This window comes from Sus scrofa, chromosome 4 (genome assembly GCF_054392235.1).
Source record: "Sus scrofa isolate SSC_HxYL_T2T_F1_AM1 chromosome 4, Sscrofa_HxYL_maternal_Yorkshire_Landrace_v2.0, whole genome shotgun sequence".
NCBI lineage: Eukaryota > Metazoa > Chordata > Mammalia > Artiodactyla > Suidae > Sus > Sus scrofa.
In genome coordinates, this window is record NC_139386.1 from 101802645 (window position 1) to 101820567 (window position 17923).

The following is a 17923-nucleotide window of genomic DNA, read 5'->3' on the forward strand; positions in this document are numbered from 1 at the left end:
CTCTTAATCCCTTGGGCCTGCAGGTGACAAACATCACTTCCAGCCCCATCAGGCTGGTGACTAGTTACAGAGTCCAACGCAGGTGCAAGAGGTGCTAGGAATATAATCCCTGGCTCGGCGGCCACTTGTCAACAACACCCCTACACTGTGATGGGAAGAACACACACTTCTGGTGGACAACACGTCGTGCTGTTTGCTGCAGCTACAAATCCAAAAATTGAGAACCACTGCATAGCGGGCCTTGTTGCCATGTGATGGAGAAGTGGGAAAATATCCACTACTGCCTCATTAGCAGAACAATGCCTCCTTCTCCTAGCATTCTGTACACTGGAATATGCCATGAGCCTGGTGGAGAACATGAGCACTGCCTCCTTTTTGTTCTAGGAACCACACTGTCTCGGGCCTCTGTCTCCATTCCACTGATGGCCATTCAGTCTGCTCCTCTCTTCATATCGCCCCTTCACCCCCTGCCACTCCATCATTCTTGCTGGGCACCTCTGGCTCAGGGGCTAGTCCCTGGTCCTATCAGCTGTCACCAGGGAAACAGTTGGCTCCGCTGCATGTGTGTGGTTTACAAAGGATAACTACTTTCTAGAGAAAGAACTACCTGGGACCACCTCTCTTAGAGAGAGATCATAGGCATGGCAAGTACTTAGAGCTTTATGGACCTACCAGCACCTAGAATAAAAAAATGTCACGGGAGAGCAGGGATAGTGTCTATATATCCTCAGCACCTAGCACAATGCTTTGGAAACCCAAGTCCCGTCCATCTTGTGAAGCTGCAGCCACTAGGGTCTGGGAACCCTCACGGTTCGGCTGGCAGGCTAGAGAGTAGAGAAGCCACAATGTAATTGGATACATCCCTTGGTATCCTTAGGGGTACTGGTTCTGGAACCTCCCCCCATACCAAAATCCACAGATGCTCAAGTCCCTTATATAAGACAGTGCATGGAGTTCTGGCTGTGGCACAGGGGGTTAAGATTCAGTGTTGCACAGCTGTAGCAAAAGGTGGCAGCTGCTGCTTGGATTTGACTCCTGGCCTGGGAATTTCCTATACCATGGGTGCAGCCCCCCCCCAAAAGATGGTGCAGTATCACATATAACCTACACACATCCTCCATATACTTTAAATCATCTCTAGATTACTTATAACAGGCTAATAGAATGTAAATGCTATATAAATAGTCGTGAATAGTATGTAAATGTATGTCAATAGTTGCCAGCAAGGCAAATTCAAGTTTTGCTTTTTGGAATTTTCTGGAATTATTTTTCTGAATATTTTTGACCCGTGGTCAGTTGAATCCGAGGATGCAGAGAGCCAACTGTAGCTCTCTGTTGAGTGGGGAACAAAAGAAATGAATGAGCAAAGGAACAATCATGCTCTTGATATTTAATGATATATAAAATAGTAAAGATAAGGTCTTATGAGACAAAAATAGAATACATATTTTTATAATCAGTGTGGATTTTAGGAATTTAGGAATTTAGGAATCTCATATCAAAAGCAAAAAGAATGAACTTGCTTATTTTAAAAGTTTGACAGGACACAAAACAGGCTGTTCTAATTAGCATAAAGTTTTAAGTTAAATCACGTGTAAGCCAAAATGACTTCCCCATACCTCAAAATGTAAAAATTTTCTTCCATCAAAGGAAACACATGAAAGCATTTATCTTTGGTTCACACATTTACAAATAATTTTATTTTCCTTCTTACACACCGCTATATTTTCAAAACTTTCTTCAATAAGAATGAAGCCTTTTTTGGAGTTCCCATCATGGCTCAGTGGTTAATAAATCTGACTAGCATCTATGAGGACGCAGGTTCAATCCCTGGCCTTGCTCAGTGGATTAAGGATCTGGCATTGCTGTGAGCTGTGGTGTAGGTCGAGGATGTGGCTCAGATCCAGTGTTGCTGTGGCTGTGGCATAGGCCGGCAGCTGTAGCTCCAATGGACTCCTAGCCTGGGAACCTCTATATGCCATGGGTGTGGCCCTAAAAAGCAAAAAAAGAATGAAGATTTTTTTAACAATTAGATTTAAAAGTCATGGTAAATGTTGTTATTTTTAGAGCATCTCTCAAAGGTTCCTCCTCCAGGAATTGTTCTGGGACCACTCCATGGGAACTTTGAGGCCCTTCTGCAATGTTCTCAGTGTCTCACAGTGTCCTCTACCATTCACTGAGTTCCCTGGATTTTAATCCTTCCCAACAAGATTTGAAATTCTTTGAGGACTGGCACTGATTCTCTGATTTCTGAACCCTCAAGATCTAGCACAGACACTAAGCATTCCTAAACGTTTGTGAATCAAATGAAGAAAGCAAATAAGGAGTATTCGGTATACAAACTCAGGTGTTCTCATTCTAAATCCAGTTGCATCTTTCCTAGAACTGCGGATGTAAGATCTTATCCATTCCTGACTGTAACCTAGGGCCTAGGAAGAACTCAGGAAACCTATGGGAAGACTTGGGAGAACTGCCTCCCCCCTCCCCCGCCCCCCCCCCCCCAACATTCAGCACCAGGGCTGCAAGAACCCAGCCAACTGAGAGTCTGAAATCCGACTTTTCCGGACAAGAGCCAAGATGAGTCACATGGAGGCACTTGGAGGATTCCCCAAGTCTGCTCATTCCTTTGGGATCACTCACTCCTCCCAGGACCTCCCCTGGGAACAAAGGGAAACCCAGGACTTGGGACTGGGCCCTCTGCCACCAAGGGCTAAAAGGTTGCATTTAACCCTAAACGCAATTAAAATAAATGTCTAAGGTGGGGATGGGGGAATGTTTGAAAGCAAAACAGGCCAAAAACAGGCTTTCTAGACAAAAAGGAGATTTTTGGAACAGGTTTTAATGATATTAACTACAATTGAAACTGAACTCGCTGGCCAACCGAAGTGATTCACACTAAGAGGAGTAAATCCCCAGTTCAACAAGGGTTTGCAACTCCCTGGAGCTGACGAGCCAAAAAGCACCCTCCCTCCCCCCACTCGGCAGGCGGGCAGGGGCAGGGGCAGGGGCAGGGGCAGGGACAGGGACAGGGACAGGGGCAGGGACAGGGACAGGGACAGGGACAGGGACAGGGAACCGTTTCCTCGCAGAGGTACTGGTGGACGCCAGGCCCAGGTCTTGGAGACCCCCTTATAACTGACCTCCCAGGGCCTAATCTGAGACCAACCAAGTCTGACGCCTTCGCGGTCGGTCGGTCGGTCGTTAGGACTCCACGTGCCCCTCCCTGCAGTGTCATCTAGAAAATAATTCCTAGACCTGTACGTTACAGACAGCCGCTTACAATCTGGTTCTGGGCCAGAGCGCCCCACCCGCAGAAAGGCTGGATTCTTTGATTTCCACATTCACCAGCTCTCTAAAAGCAAACCCGAGAGGGAGGGCATGGCCGAGGGTGGGGACGTCCTAAAATATTCGAGAGCATTCGAGTAGGAAGAGAAGCTTACAATATCCCTCTACGGGCGGGTGGCGGCCTGGAGCGAGGCTCCCCCGCACTGCGAGAGAAGGGTGTGTGCGCTCGCCCGGGGTTGGGCGGGGGGCAGGAAGAGGAGGGAGGAGAAAGGGTGGGGTGAGCCGAGGCCCTGACACCCGCCCAGGCTCCTCCTGCCTCCCCCTGCCTCCCCCCCCTCCCCGCCCCCTTGTACTAAGGCGCCCAGCCGGCGGCGCTCCGCTCACTGGCCGCGCGTCCCCGCCAGCCGAGCGTCCCCGCCGCGCCTCCTGCCAAGGTGAGTTCCGCCCGCTGGTCCCCGGCGGTCCCCAACCCCAGATCCTGCGCCTGGGGAAACCCCCACATCAGCGGCTCTGGTCCGCCGGGCTGGCTTCGCAGGGTGTCCTGGGCAACGAGGGAACCCGATCGGGGATCAGCTGAGCATGGGGGAGGTATCCGCTGCACCGTGCTCTGGGCCACAGCCCGGCGTGGCGAGCAGCGCCCCTGTCGTCCCCCCGACCCGGACACGACCCCTCCAGATCCTCGCCGGCAGGAGGAGAGAGCACTTGTCCTTCACTACAGTAAATCTGTGTCGGTGCCCCGGGCCTGCTCTTTACTTCCTTTAAGTTATATTTCTTTACACCCACTTTCCTAGGAGTCCCCCAGTTATCCGAACCCCCGCTTCTGGCCCCCAGTCCAGGCCGGCGTGCTTCTTTCCTCCGGCTGCAGGCAGACCTCTGTCCAGAGGTTCAGGTTCGTCGCCTCAACCTCCTCCTGGCTGGACGGCCCATGCACGCTCGAGGAGGACTGGCGGCTCCCCTTGCTAAAGGACACTCCTTAGTCCCCCTCCCCGATGCTTCAGGTTGGGCTTCCTGTTTGTCGCTAGACGTGGAAGGTTCTTACTGTCCGCGGTGGGAGGAAGGTCTATTTGTTTTCTTTGTAACGCAGTTTTGCTGAGGAGGGGGGAGGGGGAAGCCTGTGGGCAATGATTGCTGTTCTGAAAGCGTTCCCTTCTTGCTGTCTTAAACAAGTGGAACGGTGCAGAGATAGAGGAAGAGCAGGGGTAATGCTGGATCTTCCGACCCAGGTTAATCTGCCCCAGTGCAAAGAGCCATTGGTACCCGGTCACAGTTTGAGTTGGCCAAAGGAATGGCGCTTCTCCCACACCTGGAACCTCACTCTCTAGTCTCCGCCAGTCTCCACCTAACTGAAACCCGGACTCTGCCTCTGCCTTGTTGAGCGGGAGTGGTGGGGAAAATGAAGCAGTTAGCAAAACGCCAGGCACAGCGGATCCCTGGGCCAGACTCTGGAATACTTTAAGCCCACCCCTTCCTCAGAGAGCTGGCAGCTTTCTGCAGGGTGTGGTTAGCACAAAGGGCTCCCGGATTCTTCTGGTAGAGGCCTGTGACTCAGTTGTGAGACCATGTGGGTGTGGCCCTGACCATTCCAGATTCTCTGCAGATGGTTCAGACAGAGCACTCCCTGAAGGAAAGGGGAACGGTGCCATCTTAGACGGCATTTTCCAAGAGGAAGTGAGTCACACCAGAACTGGCCCACAGTTGGTGAGGACAGCAATTAGATTGGCTGGGCTGTGCCGGACCGCTGCTGGGTTATCAGCCTGTATGACTGCTGGCAGGCTGCCTGCCTCTGCTTTATTTGGGAGGTAGCTTTTCCCTTTAAGAGGTATGCAGTTGCAGATTCTTTTCCCCTTGGAGCCTGAGTTGCAACCTGCAGCAGTAGATTTTTATATCCTGCACTTCAGGTGAGGCCTGCCTCATGACAGGAAATACCCTGTCAGTGATCTTTGCCTCCAGTGTGTTTCAACAAATTGCAGAAGATAATGCCGGGCCGTTAGGGCAGGGATGAGTTGATAGAATTCATTTGAAATTTCTTCATCAGCTCAGCCCCCATAGATTCCTATCTGGTTTCTATTTAATCATCTCGTCCAAAGGATGTATTCTCTCCTTGACAGCTAGAAGTTACTTTCTTCATTGTGGTCCTTGATCCACCATTTGGAGATTCTTACTTTGGTTCTTCAAATTTTCTTGAGGGTCTGCTGGGCATAAAGCACCCTGATATCTAGGTGATGCTCTTCCCTCGCTTTTCTTGAACCCCACATCAGACGGACCCTTTTCCTACCATAGCTGGCCCCTGGCCGGCCTCTCCAACAGCCCCTCCAGCGGGCTGGGTGGAGCTGAATCAGGGTGCCTTCTTGCTTTCCACTGACAACTCCAAAAATGTGACTTTTTTGAGCACTACCCCCTTGGTATGCCTTTGATACAGTCCAGTCTTTTAAAGTTGAGGGAGACAATGGAATCCTTTCAGAATTATAATGTGGAAATTAGCACTCAGAATGCTGGGAAAGCTGGACTGACACTTTAGGATCTTTCTTAAGCTTCTCATTTTCCTGGGGACTCAACAATTGAGAAATCTCATATCAAAAGCAAAAAGAATGCATTTACTTATTTTTAACAATTTTCAGCACTTCCTGACCCTTTACTAAATAATTACCACCCAACCCAACAGTGGATTTAATAACAAATAAATGACTGTTGTTTGCCAGCTACAGCCAATGCCTTACAACTCTTCAAGGAAAATTAGATGTACTCCATTGGGATAGCGAAGACTTGAGTTCTTTCTTCCTATTGGGTTGCATCTGGAACTTTTCTTTGGCTGCCCACTTTTTTAGTGGGCAAGTTTTATGTTTGGTAAAAAGGGAGCAAGTCAACCTGGATCAGATCCATTGCCTCAACTCACTTTTTCTGAATTCCCTTTAGGATCAAATTCAAGAATGCCTTCTGGGTTTAATTCCCCATCCTACCCGCCACCTCCCAGGTTTGGTTTTGTTTTGTTTTTCTTTTAAAATCCCCAAAGCAAAAGGAAGGAAACCCTAAGCACATTTTAGACAACAGATGTTTGTTTTTACTGACACTCTGCCAATTATTTTCTGGGTGGGCTGTAAGAAAACTAGGGTATGGACAAGACACAGAAGAGCAAAGTAAATCGGACTTCTTGCTTTTTAGAAGTCTCCTTTTTGAAATTACGGCCTGGATCTGGGTCCAGAGCAAACATTTGGTATTGGTTTGGAGCAGACACGTTCCAAAGGAGGCCTCCTACTTCCCAGCTACTCCCAGGAGGATCAAAATGTGTACTGTCATCAATTTCTGAACTCTTACTGATTCATTGAGCAGATTCTGAGGACAGGGTGCTAGCTACTGGGGCCCTGCTTCAGGAGCCCACAGTCTGCTGGGGGAAAGAAACGGAAACGTAGTTAACTGGAATTCAGGACATAGTTTAAAGCAGAACGACATTAGCTGGTGAACTCCCCGAAGGCAAGTACCAGGGAGTTGGGGAGCATGCACACGTGTGCATGCCTAATACCAGGCCTGGATCATGCAAAGGAGGGGTTCAGTATAGGAAAAGCAAAAATGGAAAACTGAATTCCCACCACTGTGCCTAAATTTGTAGAGTCCAGGAGTTCCCATTGTGGCTCAGCGGAAACAAATCTGACTAACATCCATGAGGACACTGGTTTGATCCCTGGCCTCGCTCAGTGGGTTAAGGATCTGGTGTTTCCATGAGCTGTGGTATAGGTCACAGACGAGGCTCGGACCTGGCATTGCTATGGCTGTGGCGTAGGCCAGCAGCTACAGCTCCGATTCGACCCCCAGCCTGGGAACCTCTATATTCCACAGTGCAGCCCTAAAAAGATGAAAAAAAAAAATTGTAGAGTCCAGAATTCTTTTCTGAAGAGAAAACTACACAGAAAGACCTCTGAGCTTCCACTCTTCAGACCAGTAGAGGGGATATACAGATATCAGAATAAAATGATTCAATAAAAGGCGAGTGAACAATGAAGTGGTTAGAGCCTGTGGAGCTCACAGTGAGAAGGCAGTAAAGTAGGATAAATCAAAACAGCAAGAGTTAGGAGTTCCCGTCGTGGCGCAGTGGTTAACGAATCCGACTAGGAACCATGAGGTTGAGGGTCGATCCCTGGCCTTGCTCAGTGGGTTAAGGATCCGGCGTTGCCGTGAGCTGTGGTGTAGGTTGCAGACGCAGCTCGGATCCCGAGTTGCTGTGGCTCTGGCATAGGCCGGCAGCTGCAGCTGCGATTCAACCCCTAGCCTGGGAACCTCCATATGCTGTGGGAGTGGCCCTAGAAAAGGCAAAAAGACAAAAAACAAAACAAAACAGCAAGAGTGAGAAGAGAGAGACAAGTGTCGGGTGACCAGACCTGTTGAGCAGGACACAGTCTGTTATGGAATGCACTCTGTTATGTTCTCCTCTGTTCTCTGCTCTGGAATGTACTCTGCTGTTCATTCATAGGCCGGCTTGCCCTTCCCAGCGCTCACCTCCTCCCGAAGAGCTCTGAGCCTCAAGGGCTTCAGCCCAGACCTGGCTAATTACACCTCAACTCCAGCCAAAGGGATTGATTCATTCGTTGGTTCACTAACAAACACTGATTTAGTGGTTCATGGATAAAACAGAATAATTCACAGTTCTTAACTAGAGGAACCTAAATCTAAGACAGACAAGTCTGTAAATGACTAAATGGATGGAGTGTTTCAGGTGCAAGAGTAGGTTGTCTGGGGCACAGAGAGGATGCTGCTGCCTCCCAGCCCCAGACCCAAGGCTATCCAGTGGAAGTGTTTCTGAGCCAGAAACTAGAGTCCAACCCCTGTCCTGGAATGGAGCTCACCGGATGACTGGGTGGATGGAAATACCAGATTCAGGTCCCCGAACTGCTGTTTTATCAACCAGTGGTCAGTGCTGCTGCCACCATCCCAGCCTGAGCAAGGCCTGCCCAGGATGGGAGGGCTGAGCCGGCTGACTCAGTTGGGCGGCTGCCGCACTCTAGAAGAGCTGCACGATTTATCCACCAGCCGAGAGAGCAGTGTTAATGACATTTCCCCCTTTTCCTTCATCTTACTTTAAAACCAGTGTGTGGGATCTACACCACAGCTTGCAGCAATGCTGGATCCTTAACCCGCTGAGTGAGGCCAGAGAGTGAACCCAAGTCCTCATGGATGCAAGTCGGGTTCGTGAACCATTGAGCCATGACGGGAACTCCCCCTCTCCTCTGGTTTTCAAAACTATTTTCCTTTTCACGACCGTGGATCTTCTGATCAGCCCCTGTTCTGCCTTCTTATTGCAGACAGTCTTCCAGACAAACAGGGAGTCTTCTGGCTGCTGTGTGCACAGCCCATGTGCTGAGTATACAGCAAAGGGGATCCGGTGGGGCAGAAAAGCTCCAGCACTGGATAATGAGCACAGACTAGGAAGGGGTGGGTTTGGAGTGACCTGAGACCTGAGTGCTCCTCAGAGAAAACTGGTCTCAGTCTCTTGAAGAACATATTCAAGGGTGGCCAAGACTTCCTCAGCTTACAACCTTTATTTCTTAGAAGTTCCTAAATTAGCCTGTTTTCTATTTTAGGGGTCCTTAGCCTGCTGCCTTCCCTTTCTTACTTCTCTGGCTTTGCTGTGCATTTTCCTTCTGTTCTGCCCTGTGAAGAAAGTAAACTCGATATCCCACAGCCAGTTGGAGTTTCTGGGACCCTCAGGCATTGGTTGTGAAGGACTCTGCCACTTGAGCTAGAGGTATTTTTAAACCTCTGTGGTGGCTGACTGCTTTCCTAGTTATTCAGAACTGGGGTGGGACGCCACACAGCCTTCTCCCATAGGTGATTTATTCAGCTCAGATCTCTTAAGTTGCTGTACTTCCAGAGCCAATCTCGGCCACTGCCATCTGAAGCCCACTGCCATCTGAAGCCAGATCCTGACTGTGTCAGAAGAAAGGAGAAAAGGTGTGGTTCCCCTGGAATTCATCCCACAGTGGACCTTGAATTTTTTGCTCTCTCCAAGAGACCTGCCTGCCAGATGAATCATGCCAGATTCTGGTTTATAACATTCTCTAGAGTAGCACATTCTTTGGCATGCTGATTCCTGTACTTTTCTGGGGATTAAGGGGTAGAACTTTTGACATGTACTTGCTCAATCCTTGTGTTCACCAACTCCACCCTCTTCCCCCATAAAAGATAGTATTCAGGGATATGTTACACACGCATATGTCAGCAGCAGAAACCAGGCTGAAACCACGTCTCTGGTTCCTGTATCAACCCTTCAGGGGAAGATGCCAGACTTTCCTTCAACCTCTGTTCAAAACCTATTCTTATCTTTTTTTTTTCCCACGGTATATATTACAGTCTCTATTCAAGTTCATCTGTTTCTTATCCTGGAGTGATTTTAGGTGCTGTTAACTAAAGCTACTCTGTTCTGGCCAAAGCCTGCCTTCCAATTAAGCAAAATTCAGTGGGCTCCTGTTGGGTACCAAGTGTATGTCTTGATTAGACACATGTCCTCAGATTATTATACCTGAATATAACAATCTGACATCTCCTTTATCTTTTTATTTAATTAATTTATTTATTTAGGCCGCATCCCTGGCATATGGAAGCCCCCAGGCCAGGGATCAAACCCAAACTGCAGTAGTGGCAATGCCAGATCCTTAACCCACTGCACCACAAAAGAACTCCTTTCTTTAACTATTCACAATGAAAAGCTCTTGCTCTCCCACTGCACCCCAGACGGTGAGAGTAGGTCTTTTGTCTAGTGCTGCCAAGGATATATCAGATCCCCAAAGGAATTAGGATGGATATACTATTACCTGTTCTTTTTCAAGAAAGTAGATAATGGGCTTTGGGTAGCTTTATTTGAGGAGGGCAACTGCAACTCACTACCAAAGATGCAGATGTTTGTTAGAATCTATAGCAAGTTCAGAACTTTTAGTAAAGAATACATACTCAGCATATGAAAGTCATTTGTAAGCAGATTTCTTAAGCATAGACTTAAACTAAACTAAGTTACTTAATTCAGCTTTTGGAGAATTGAAGTTTTCGTATTAACCAAGCTTGACTGTGCGAGTTGTTGGTATTCAGCTATATCTGAGTCCCATTTACCGGTGCCAAGAGAAATGATGAAACATCTCTCAGTAGGAGCTTTGTCAGTTAAAAAGAGGGGCACTGATCTTGCTTTTCCAAATGATTAGAATTTTTATTCTTCATTGGGTGATTTGTGCAGTTAACAGGCAACTAGATCAATCCCTCCTTCAGAGCAGCAGTACCTAAAGTGCCTATTTCCATCAGCAGGAGACCCCAAACCTGGGATGAATTGGTCCTGATGTATTCATTGAATTTTACAGTTAAAAAGGATGGACTGGATGAGCAAATTGCCCTCTTCCAATCATTCTCAAAAGACTGGTAAATCATGTGGTTTAAAAGTTAATGTAGGAGTTCCCGCTGTGGTGCAATGGGATAAGCTGCATCTTGGGAGCTCTGGGATGTAGGTTCGTTCCTGGGCTTGGCACAGTAGGTTAAGGATCTGGTGTTGCCACAGCTGTGGCTTAGGTGGCAGCTATAGCTCAGATCTGATCCCTGGCCTGGGAACTCCATATACCACAGGGCAGCCAAAAAAGGGGGAAAAAATGTAAATTCTGTCGCTTCACATCCTTTAATAGGTTTCAACAGACCTCACGAAAATGCCGTCTCAAATGGAACATGCCATGGAAACCATGATGTTCACATTTCACAAATTTGCTGGGGATAAAGGCTACCTAACAAAGGAGGACCTGAGAGTACTCATGGAAAAGGAGTTCCCGGGATTTTTGGAAGTAAGTATTGAAAGGCTCAGAGAGAACCAGACATAGAAATCAGTGCTTCTGGGCCCTGGTTCCTGTCCCTTCCTCTTTCCAGCCCTTCCCGGGGGAAGTCAGTGCTAGAAAGGTGTTTTCATTCATTTATTGATTAAATATACTGAGTGCCTACTGTTTGTAAGACAGTGGGGTTGGAAACAGAAAGTAAAGAAGACACTGCCTCTGCCCTCAAGGAGCTTTCAGTTTGGAGGTGAAATGAGACTACACACAAATCACCACAGTTTGAGGTGTTAGAGCGACTTTATCTGGAGTCATCTGCCTCCATAGAGACAGAGTTGCAGGAAAAAAGGCCTTGCACCAGGGAGTAATCAACCAGGGTGCCTGGCTGTCCTCAGGCTGTCCTTTGAGCAGCTTGAATCTCCTTTCTTAAATCCCTTCAGATAAAGGCTTTAAAATTCTTTTTTCGAGCTCTACTATAAGGGAATGGTGTGAAATTTACTAAATGAGAGCCAGGCATTGCTCAAGAAATAACTGCTTTTCCCACTGAAAAGGCTGTGTGAACATAGGAGAACAGTTTGGGTTTATGCCTCACCTCTGACAGCCTGAGAGGGATCAGTGAAGGAAGAGGATCTCCCATCAGCTCAGATACATCATTCAGGACATCAGGCCACAAAGCACAGTAGTTCTTTTATACTGCAGGCCCTGGAGAGATGGTTACTGCATTTCACTGAAAGTGAAACATTGCCTAACAAAATAGTAGATTGAAATGCAAGCCCTTCTCTCGCTGCCACAGTCAGAGGTGCTTGAAGCATCACTGTGCTTGGTGTGGAATATTGCATTACCTCTAAAGGGTGGAGGGAGGTGATGGTTAAAGGCAGGGTCCTTTCTCTTGTCATCTGCCTGGTAAATGGCATTAGTCAAGCCTCTGACTCCTGACTCAGTAAACATAGGGTTTTGTAGTACATAATGATTCGCATGTCATCAGTACCAGTCAAACAGATATAAATAGCTTAACTAGCTTCTCAGAGCTGCAGTTACCACAATGCTCTCCCAGAATGAGTTCGAGGATACTGTTGCTCTGCTTTTGTTGAGTTCTGTGATATAGCCCCAGACCAGGAATTAGATGATCTGGCTCTGCCCGAACTAATATCAGGCAGGTTGCTTCAGTTTTCTGGGCCTCAGTTCCCTCCTCTGTAAAATGAGAGGGCTGGACGTGATTACCTCCAAGATCACTTTCACGTTCTGTGACCCTTCCAGGCAGGCATTAAATTCAAGGACAAAATGTGCTTATTGTAAAGCTTCCCACCACACAAACAAAGGCACTCTGGGTCTATTCCTAAATACTCAGGAGTTAGAAGCCAGGATGACCATCACATGAGACAAAGACCCTTCCTCCTAAAGGCTCTGTGGCTTGATAAATTCAAGTGTTCAGCAATGAGTACTAAACATGGCAGTTTAATTTATTCAAGGATGGGGTCATAATTCCAGGCACATCCACACTCGCTGCATTGACAGAGCATTATGTCATCCAGATTTCACTCCTTCTGATCTCAGCCAGGAAACTGGGGTCGAGGCCAGAATTAACTGAAACCCACCAAAAGCAGAGGCAGCTGTATAGACAGGTTGGAGTTGATTTCTTAGGGCATGTGGGAAATGCTGCTGCTTCACCTTAAGGGATTTCTGAGTGCAGTTTATAAACATCCAGCACACTGGAGACACTGAGTGTCTATTCCCTCCCTCACATATACGAGTCCGTGGAATTCATAAATACTTTACCTGAGCCCTTTAACACCGGTAAAGGGCCATATCTCCTTCTGGTTGACGGCATGGACCCTGCAGGAGAAACCACCCTTTCCCACTTCTAAGCACCATCACTACAGAAAGGAGCGATCAAGTCAATCACAATGAAAGCAGGATAAAAGAAAAAACAAAGGGGATCTTGCCTGTCCATCCCAGTTCCATGCACTGGCATTAAGAGTCATGGGGAGTTTAGGATTCCATTACATATATTGCTTTTGAAGTACATTCAATGTAAAAACATCCAGCAAAGAGTACAGGATGGCATAGACGGGCCAACGCATTAAGAATAGAAGCAATCTTAGAGACACTCTGGTCCTACTTCAATTCTTAGCTGTTATACAAAGGCCCACCAAAGCTATGTGACTTACTTAAGGTCACCTGGCTAATGTGATGTGAAGCCACACTAGGTTGGCCTCAGATGTGCCAAGAAATGAGGACCATCTGCCTACCCTCTTTAAACCTAACACGCCCCATGGTATCACAAGTGCCTCTTTAAAACCCATAGAACAATGATCTAAAACTTAACTCTCTAAATAATCACATGAGGTCTTTTATAAGGAGTTTTCTTTGTCAAGGACTTGATCATGCTATTGGAAATAAAAGTTTGTTAAGAGACTTTAAACTACAAAATAGGGAGTTTGGAGTACTGCTTAGGCAGAATCTTATTATTTTGAAAACTGTATTAACAATTGGACTATAAGGAAAGCAAATCAGAAGACTATGCTGGATTCTAAGAGGACTGAGAATTCAAAGTTGGGGGGGGTCTCCCTTCTCTGGCATTGAACCTCCTCTTTCTAGAAATATGCTGTTTCTAAAGTCCCTGAGTTATTTAAAAGAAAGCCATGAAACCCTCTCTCCTAGCCTGAAATAAATATGAATTTACAGAAATGCTCCCTCAAAGGGAAAACATACATTTAGATGACCTCCAAAAATCACTTATGACCTAAAGCAAGATTTCAAATCATTAGATTTTATATATAGTTGTCAGCCATACACATCACAAGAAGCTCATTGTTGCAACCACTGATTGATACTACTTGCCTCTGTTCTTTTTTTTTTTTTTTTTTTTTTTTTTCAGAATCAAAAAGACCCTCTGGCTGTGGACAAAATAATGAAGGACCTGGACCAGTGCCGAGATGGGAAAGTGGGCTTCCAGAGCTTCTTTTCGCTAATCGCTGGGCTCACCATCGCATGCAATGACTATTTTGTTGTACACATGAAGCAGAAGGGAAAGAAGTAGGCAGCACTGAGCAATCATGCCGCCCTGATAAGAATTCTCACAAAGGGTCGCTTAAGGAATCTGCCCCCCCCCAGCTTCCCCCTGTATAAGGATTTCCTGAGCAGACTGGGACCCTTAGAAAGTGTACAAATAAAACCCAACTCTGCTTTGAGAAGCAGAGAAAGACAAGTCAATTAAACCCAGATAAGCTTTTGATTTTTATATTGCTTGCATCCTCTTACCCTCAATAAACAAATTTCCTTTTTTAGTTCTGAATTTGAAACAGAATGTTTGTTTGCTTCTTCAGAAATGCTTGTTTCCTGCTTTGTTTTACAAAGAGCCCCCATACCTTGGGCATCTAGCATGAGGCGGAGCTCTTTCCACAGACCCTGCAAACTGGGAGAGCACAGTCTACCAAGGCTTGCAGTCTAATCTCGAAATTGAGCTGCCTGCCCTGTAGCTGTGTCTAGCTGAAGGACAAAAATGCCAAGGATTAAGAGAAGGCACTTCAGGAATACGTTCCAACTTTATAATGACGGAGCATAGTCCTGCCTAGTTAAATCGGTGCCTTTCCAACCACCACTTTGTATGCCCGAGACATCTGAGTCCATTTTTCACAGCAAAGTTTCAGCAAACTCTAGGGTAAAAATAAGTCCAATAAGCCATAAAAAGGAGTGAAATAGTGCCATCTGCAGCAACATGGATGGACCTAGAGATAGTCGTCTTGGGTGAAGTAAGTCAGACAGAGAAAGACGGGTATTATGTGAGATCACTCATGTGTGGAGTCTAATAAAAAAAGACACAAAGAGACTTATTCGCAGGACAGAAACAGTCTCAGCGATTTCAAGACCAGACTTATGGTTATGCAAGAGGAAATGCTGGGTGGAGGGATGCATTGGGAGGCTGGGATTGGCATGTACACACAACTATATACAAAATCGATTGGTAACAGGGACCTGCTGTATAGCTTGGGGAAATCATTCAGTGCTCTGTGATGGCCTATATGGGGAAAGAATCTGAAAAGGAATGGATATATACATATGGGTGTGGCTGATTTGCTTTGGTGTACACCTGAAACTAACACAGCATTGTGGGTCACCTATACTCCAATAAAATTTATTTCAAAAAATATAAAGGAGTTACCTTGTGGCTCAGCGGATTAAGGATCCAGCATTGTCACTGCAGAGCTCTGGTTACTGCAGTAGAATGGGTTCGATCCCTGCCCCATGAACTACTGCATGCTGTGGGCATGGCCAAAAAAATAAAATAAATTCAGACATAAAGTCTATAAGATAACAAATTAAAATCAGTCTAGTGTGATACCTCACTAACAAAATCACATTAACATTTTCTGAGTTGTTGGAGTTCCCGCTGTGACTCAGTAGAAATGAACCGGACTAGTATCCATGAGGAAGTGGGTTCAATCCCTGGCTTCGCTCCGTGGGTTAAGGGTCCAGCGTTGCCGTGAGCTTTGGTGTAGGTCGAAGACGAGGATCGGATCTGGCATTGCTATGGCTGTGGTGTGCAGGCTGGCAGTTGCAGCTCTGATTCAACCCCTAGCCTGGAAATTCCATATGCCACAGGTGTGGCCCTAAAAAAAAAACAAACAAAAAAACCCTCTGAGTTGTCATGAGATGCCATGATTGTACTGAGATGTCAGAAATAGGTTAGGCATGATTTTTATAATGAGTTGGTGGGTTTTTGCTGAAAATGAAATGCCAATACTTATGTACTGATAAATAGCAAAACGTTTCTCCCAGCCCTTTCTGTGCAGTTACAAGCTTCAGCATATATGCATTCCACAGCTATATTATAATGGCCTTGCTTATTAATAACACAACACTCTATATTTTTATGGAGAGATGATGTATGAATTGGCATATGAAATTGTCCCAATTAAATAGTCAGTGAAGATAGAAACATCAACATACTTCTGGGGAAAAGCTCAGTATAAGGTCATCCACCATCCCAAGGAAAAGCAGGCAAAAGGAAACAAGATAGTCCAAAACTCTTGGGAAAAGGATATCCGTAATGAAATCGAGGTCAAAGATAAAATTCCAACTATTTTATTTTGTCTCCACCAAAAAATGAACAAGACAAGACAACTGACAGCTTTGTAGCTATAGCATTCTAAAAGCAAGTTTACAAAGAGAAGGATTTACTACAAGATATTAAATGGAAGAGGGGAGTTAGCAAGCTCAAGAACGGACTCCAGGCATGATTCCCAAATCCATGCCATAGCGCTGGGCCACTGGGAGCAGGGAGCTGCTGGCTTGGAGAGCTGCCTGCGGAACTGGGAAGCCGTTGCTAAAGCTATCGGCTCCAGAACCATACAACCCACGGCACAGTTCACACTAGCAAATAATACCCATTGTCTGGCTTCTTCCTACCCATGACTTGGTTTCCATATCCAAGTCTCAAAGAAGTGCATCTAATTAGTAGAACCTCAATCACATCAAAACCCCAACTGCCGGGGAGTCAGGGAAATAAGTTTACATTTTCCAACCTCTACATACTAGGAGCTGGCATGCTGGTCCACCATATCTGCCACAGTGCCAATTCTTAAGCCTGTAGGTTAAAGACACTACTGCTCGGGAGTTCCCATTGGGGTGCAGCAGGTTAAGAACCTGACTAGTATCCATGGGAATGTGGGTTGGATCCCTGGCCTTGCACAGCTCACAGCAGTGAGCTGTTGCATAGGTCACAGACATGGCTCGGATCCTGCATTGCTGTGCCTGTGGCACAGGCCAGCAGCTGCAGCTCCAATTTGACCCCTAGCCTGGGAAATTCCATGTGCCACAGGTGCAGCCCTGTAGCATATGGCAAAAAAAAAAGAGAGAGAGAGAGACTATTGTTCTAAGGAAACAAGGCTCTAGAAGATAACCTCTGACATCTACAGGGAATGGAGAAGCAAACTGCCCCATCACAGTAAGGCAAACTGTCTCTCTCCATGAGAATGTGTATCTGTCTCAATTTACCCTTTTAGTTTAAACTACCTGCCTCCTGGAGCAAATGTTTACTGGGTATTATAAAATTGGTGTTTGGTTCACAAATAGGCAGGTGAAATTTTAACACAGAGATATTATGGGCTCAGACATCCCACAATCCATAGCAAGATTTCACACTCTAAGTCTCTTTATCTGAAAACACAGAGAACTATCTCAGGAGAGAGGGCTCTGGGGTTAGCAGAAAGGAAGTAGCAATTCATCTTCACACTGGATATGCAGATTCAAAATTTTCTAGGAGTTCCCATCGTGGCTCAGCAGTAATGAACCCAACTAGTACCCATGAGGATGCAGGTTCAATCCCTGGCCTCGCTCAGTGGGTTAAGGATCTGGCATTGCTGTGTGCTGTGGTGTAGGCCGGCAGCTGCAGCTCTGATTAGACCCCCTAGCCTGGGAACTTACATATGACTCGGGTGCAGCCCTACAAAAACAAACAAACAAAAATTTCTAAAGCAATGTATTATTCCCAGAAGAAAGTCTCAGACGCTCTGGCATTCAGAAAGGAACCCAATGCCAGGGAATTATCTGGGTCACTCTGTTTAGGGTGTGTGTGTGTCTGTGTGTGTTGGCAGCGGTGGTGGGGGGGGCTGGAAGCAAAAGGAGGCAATAGCACACTTTTCCTCACTTTAGCCTCAATCACTCAAAGCTTTTAGTAGGGAGCTAGTAAAAGGAAAATAGAAAGGGTATTTATAGTTTGAAATCCTACATGGCTCTCCATGCCAACAAAAACACACAGCTCCCACAATCTAACCTGCTGAAACAGCCGTCCAGGCTTTAGGGGCCTCAGCTTAATGGCTCCCAAAGGGCAAAGCTGCAATTATGCCAACAGC

General features: G+C 46.5%; 1 protein-coding gene and 1 long non-coding RNA gene across 6 annotated transcripts in view; one reads left to right on the plus strand and one right to left on the minus strand.

Annotated features, from left to right (window-relative positions):
- Positions 1-17923, minus strand: part of LOC110260323 (uncharacterized) — a 90436-nt gene that overhangs the window by 29049 nt on the left and 43464 nt on the right. The window contains exon 4 of one of the 2 annotated variants that reach the window (XR_014844239.1): positions 14081-15329. The exons of the other annotated variant lie outside the window; for it this stretch is intronic. This is a non-coding gene — a long non-coding RNA (uncharacterized LOC110260323). Of the gene's footprint in view, positions 1-14080; positions 15330-17923 lie in introns of those variants that run through there. 2 annotated transcript variants of the gene reach the window in all.
- On the plus strand, positions 3635-14371 carry S100A10 (S100 calcium binding protein A10). 4 transcript variants are annotated; one of them, XM_003355166.5, is made up of 4 exons: positions 3635-3719; positions 9146-9225; positions 10935-11087; positions 13948-14371. In XM_003355166.5, the coding sequence occupies exons 3-4, from the start codon at positions 10956-10958 to the stop codon at positions 14107-14109; spliced, it is 294 nt and encodes a 97-aa protein (XP_003355214.1). In that variant the 5' UTR covers positions 3635-3719; positions 9146-9225; positions 10935-10955; the 3' UTR covers positions 14110-14371.

Bases quoted from the DNA above. Each gene is read 5' to 3' on its own strand.
- S100A10 (XM_003355166.5), top strand. From the start codon at position 10,956: ATGCCGTCTCAAATGGAACATGCCATGGAAACCATGATGTTCACATTT. The intron at 11,088-13,947 runs GTAAGTATTGAA...TTTTTTTTTCAG, and splicing joins AGTTCCCGGGATTTTTGGAA to AATCAAAAAGACCCTCTGGC.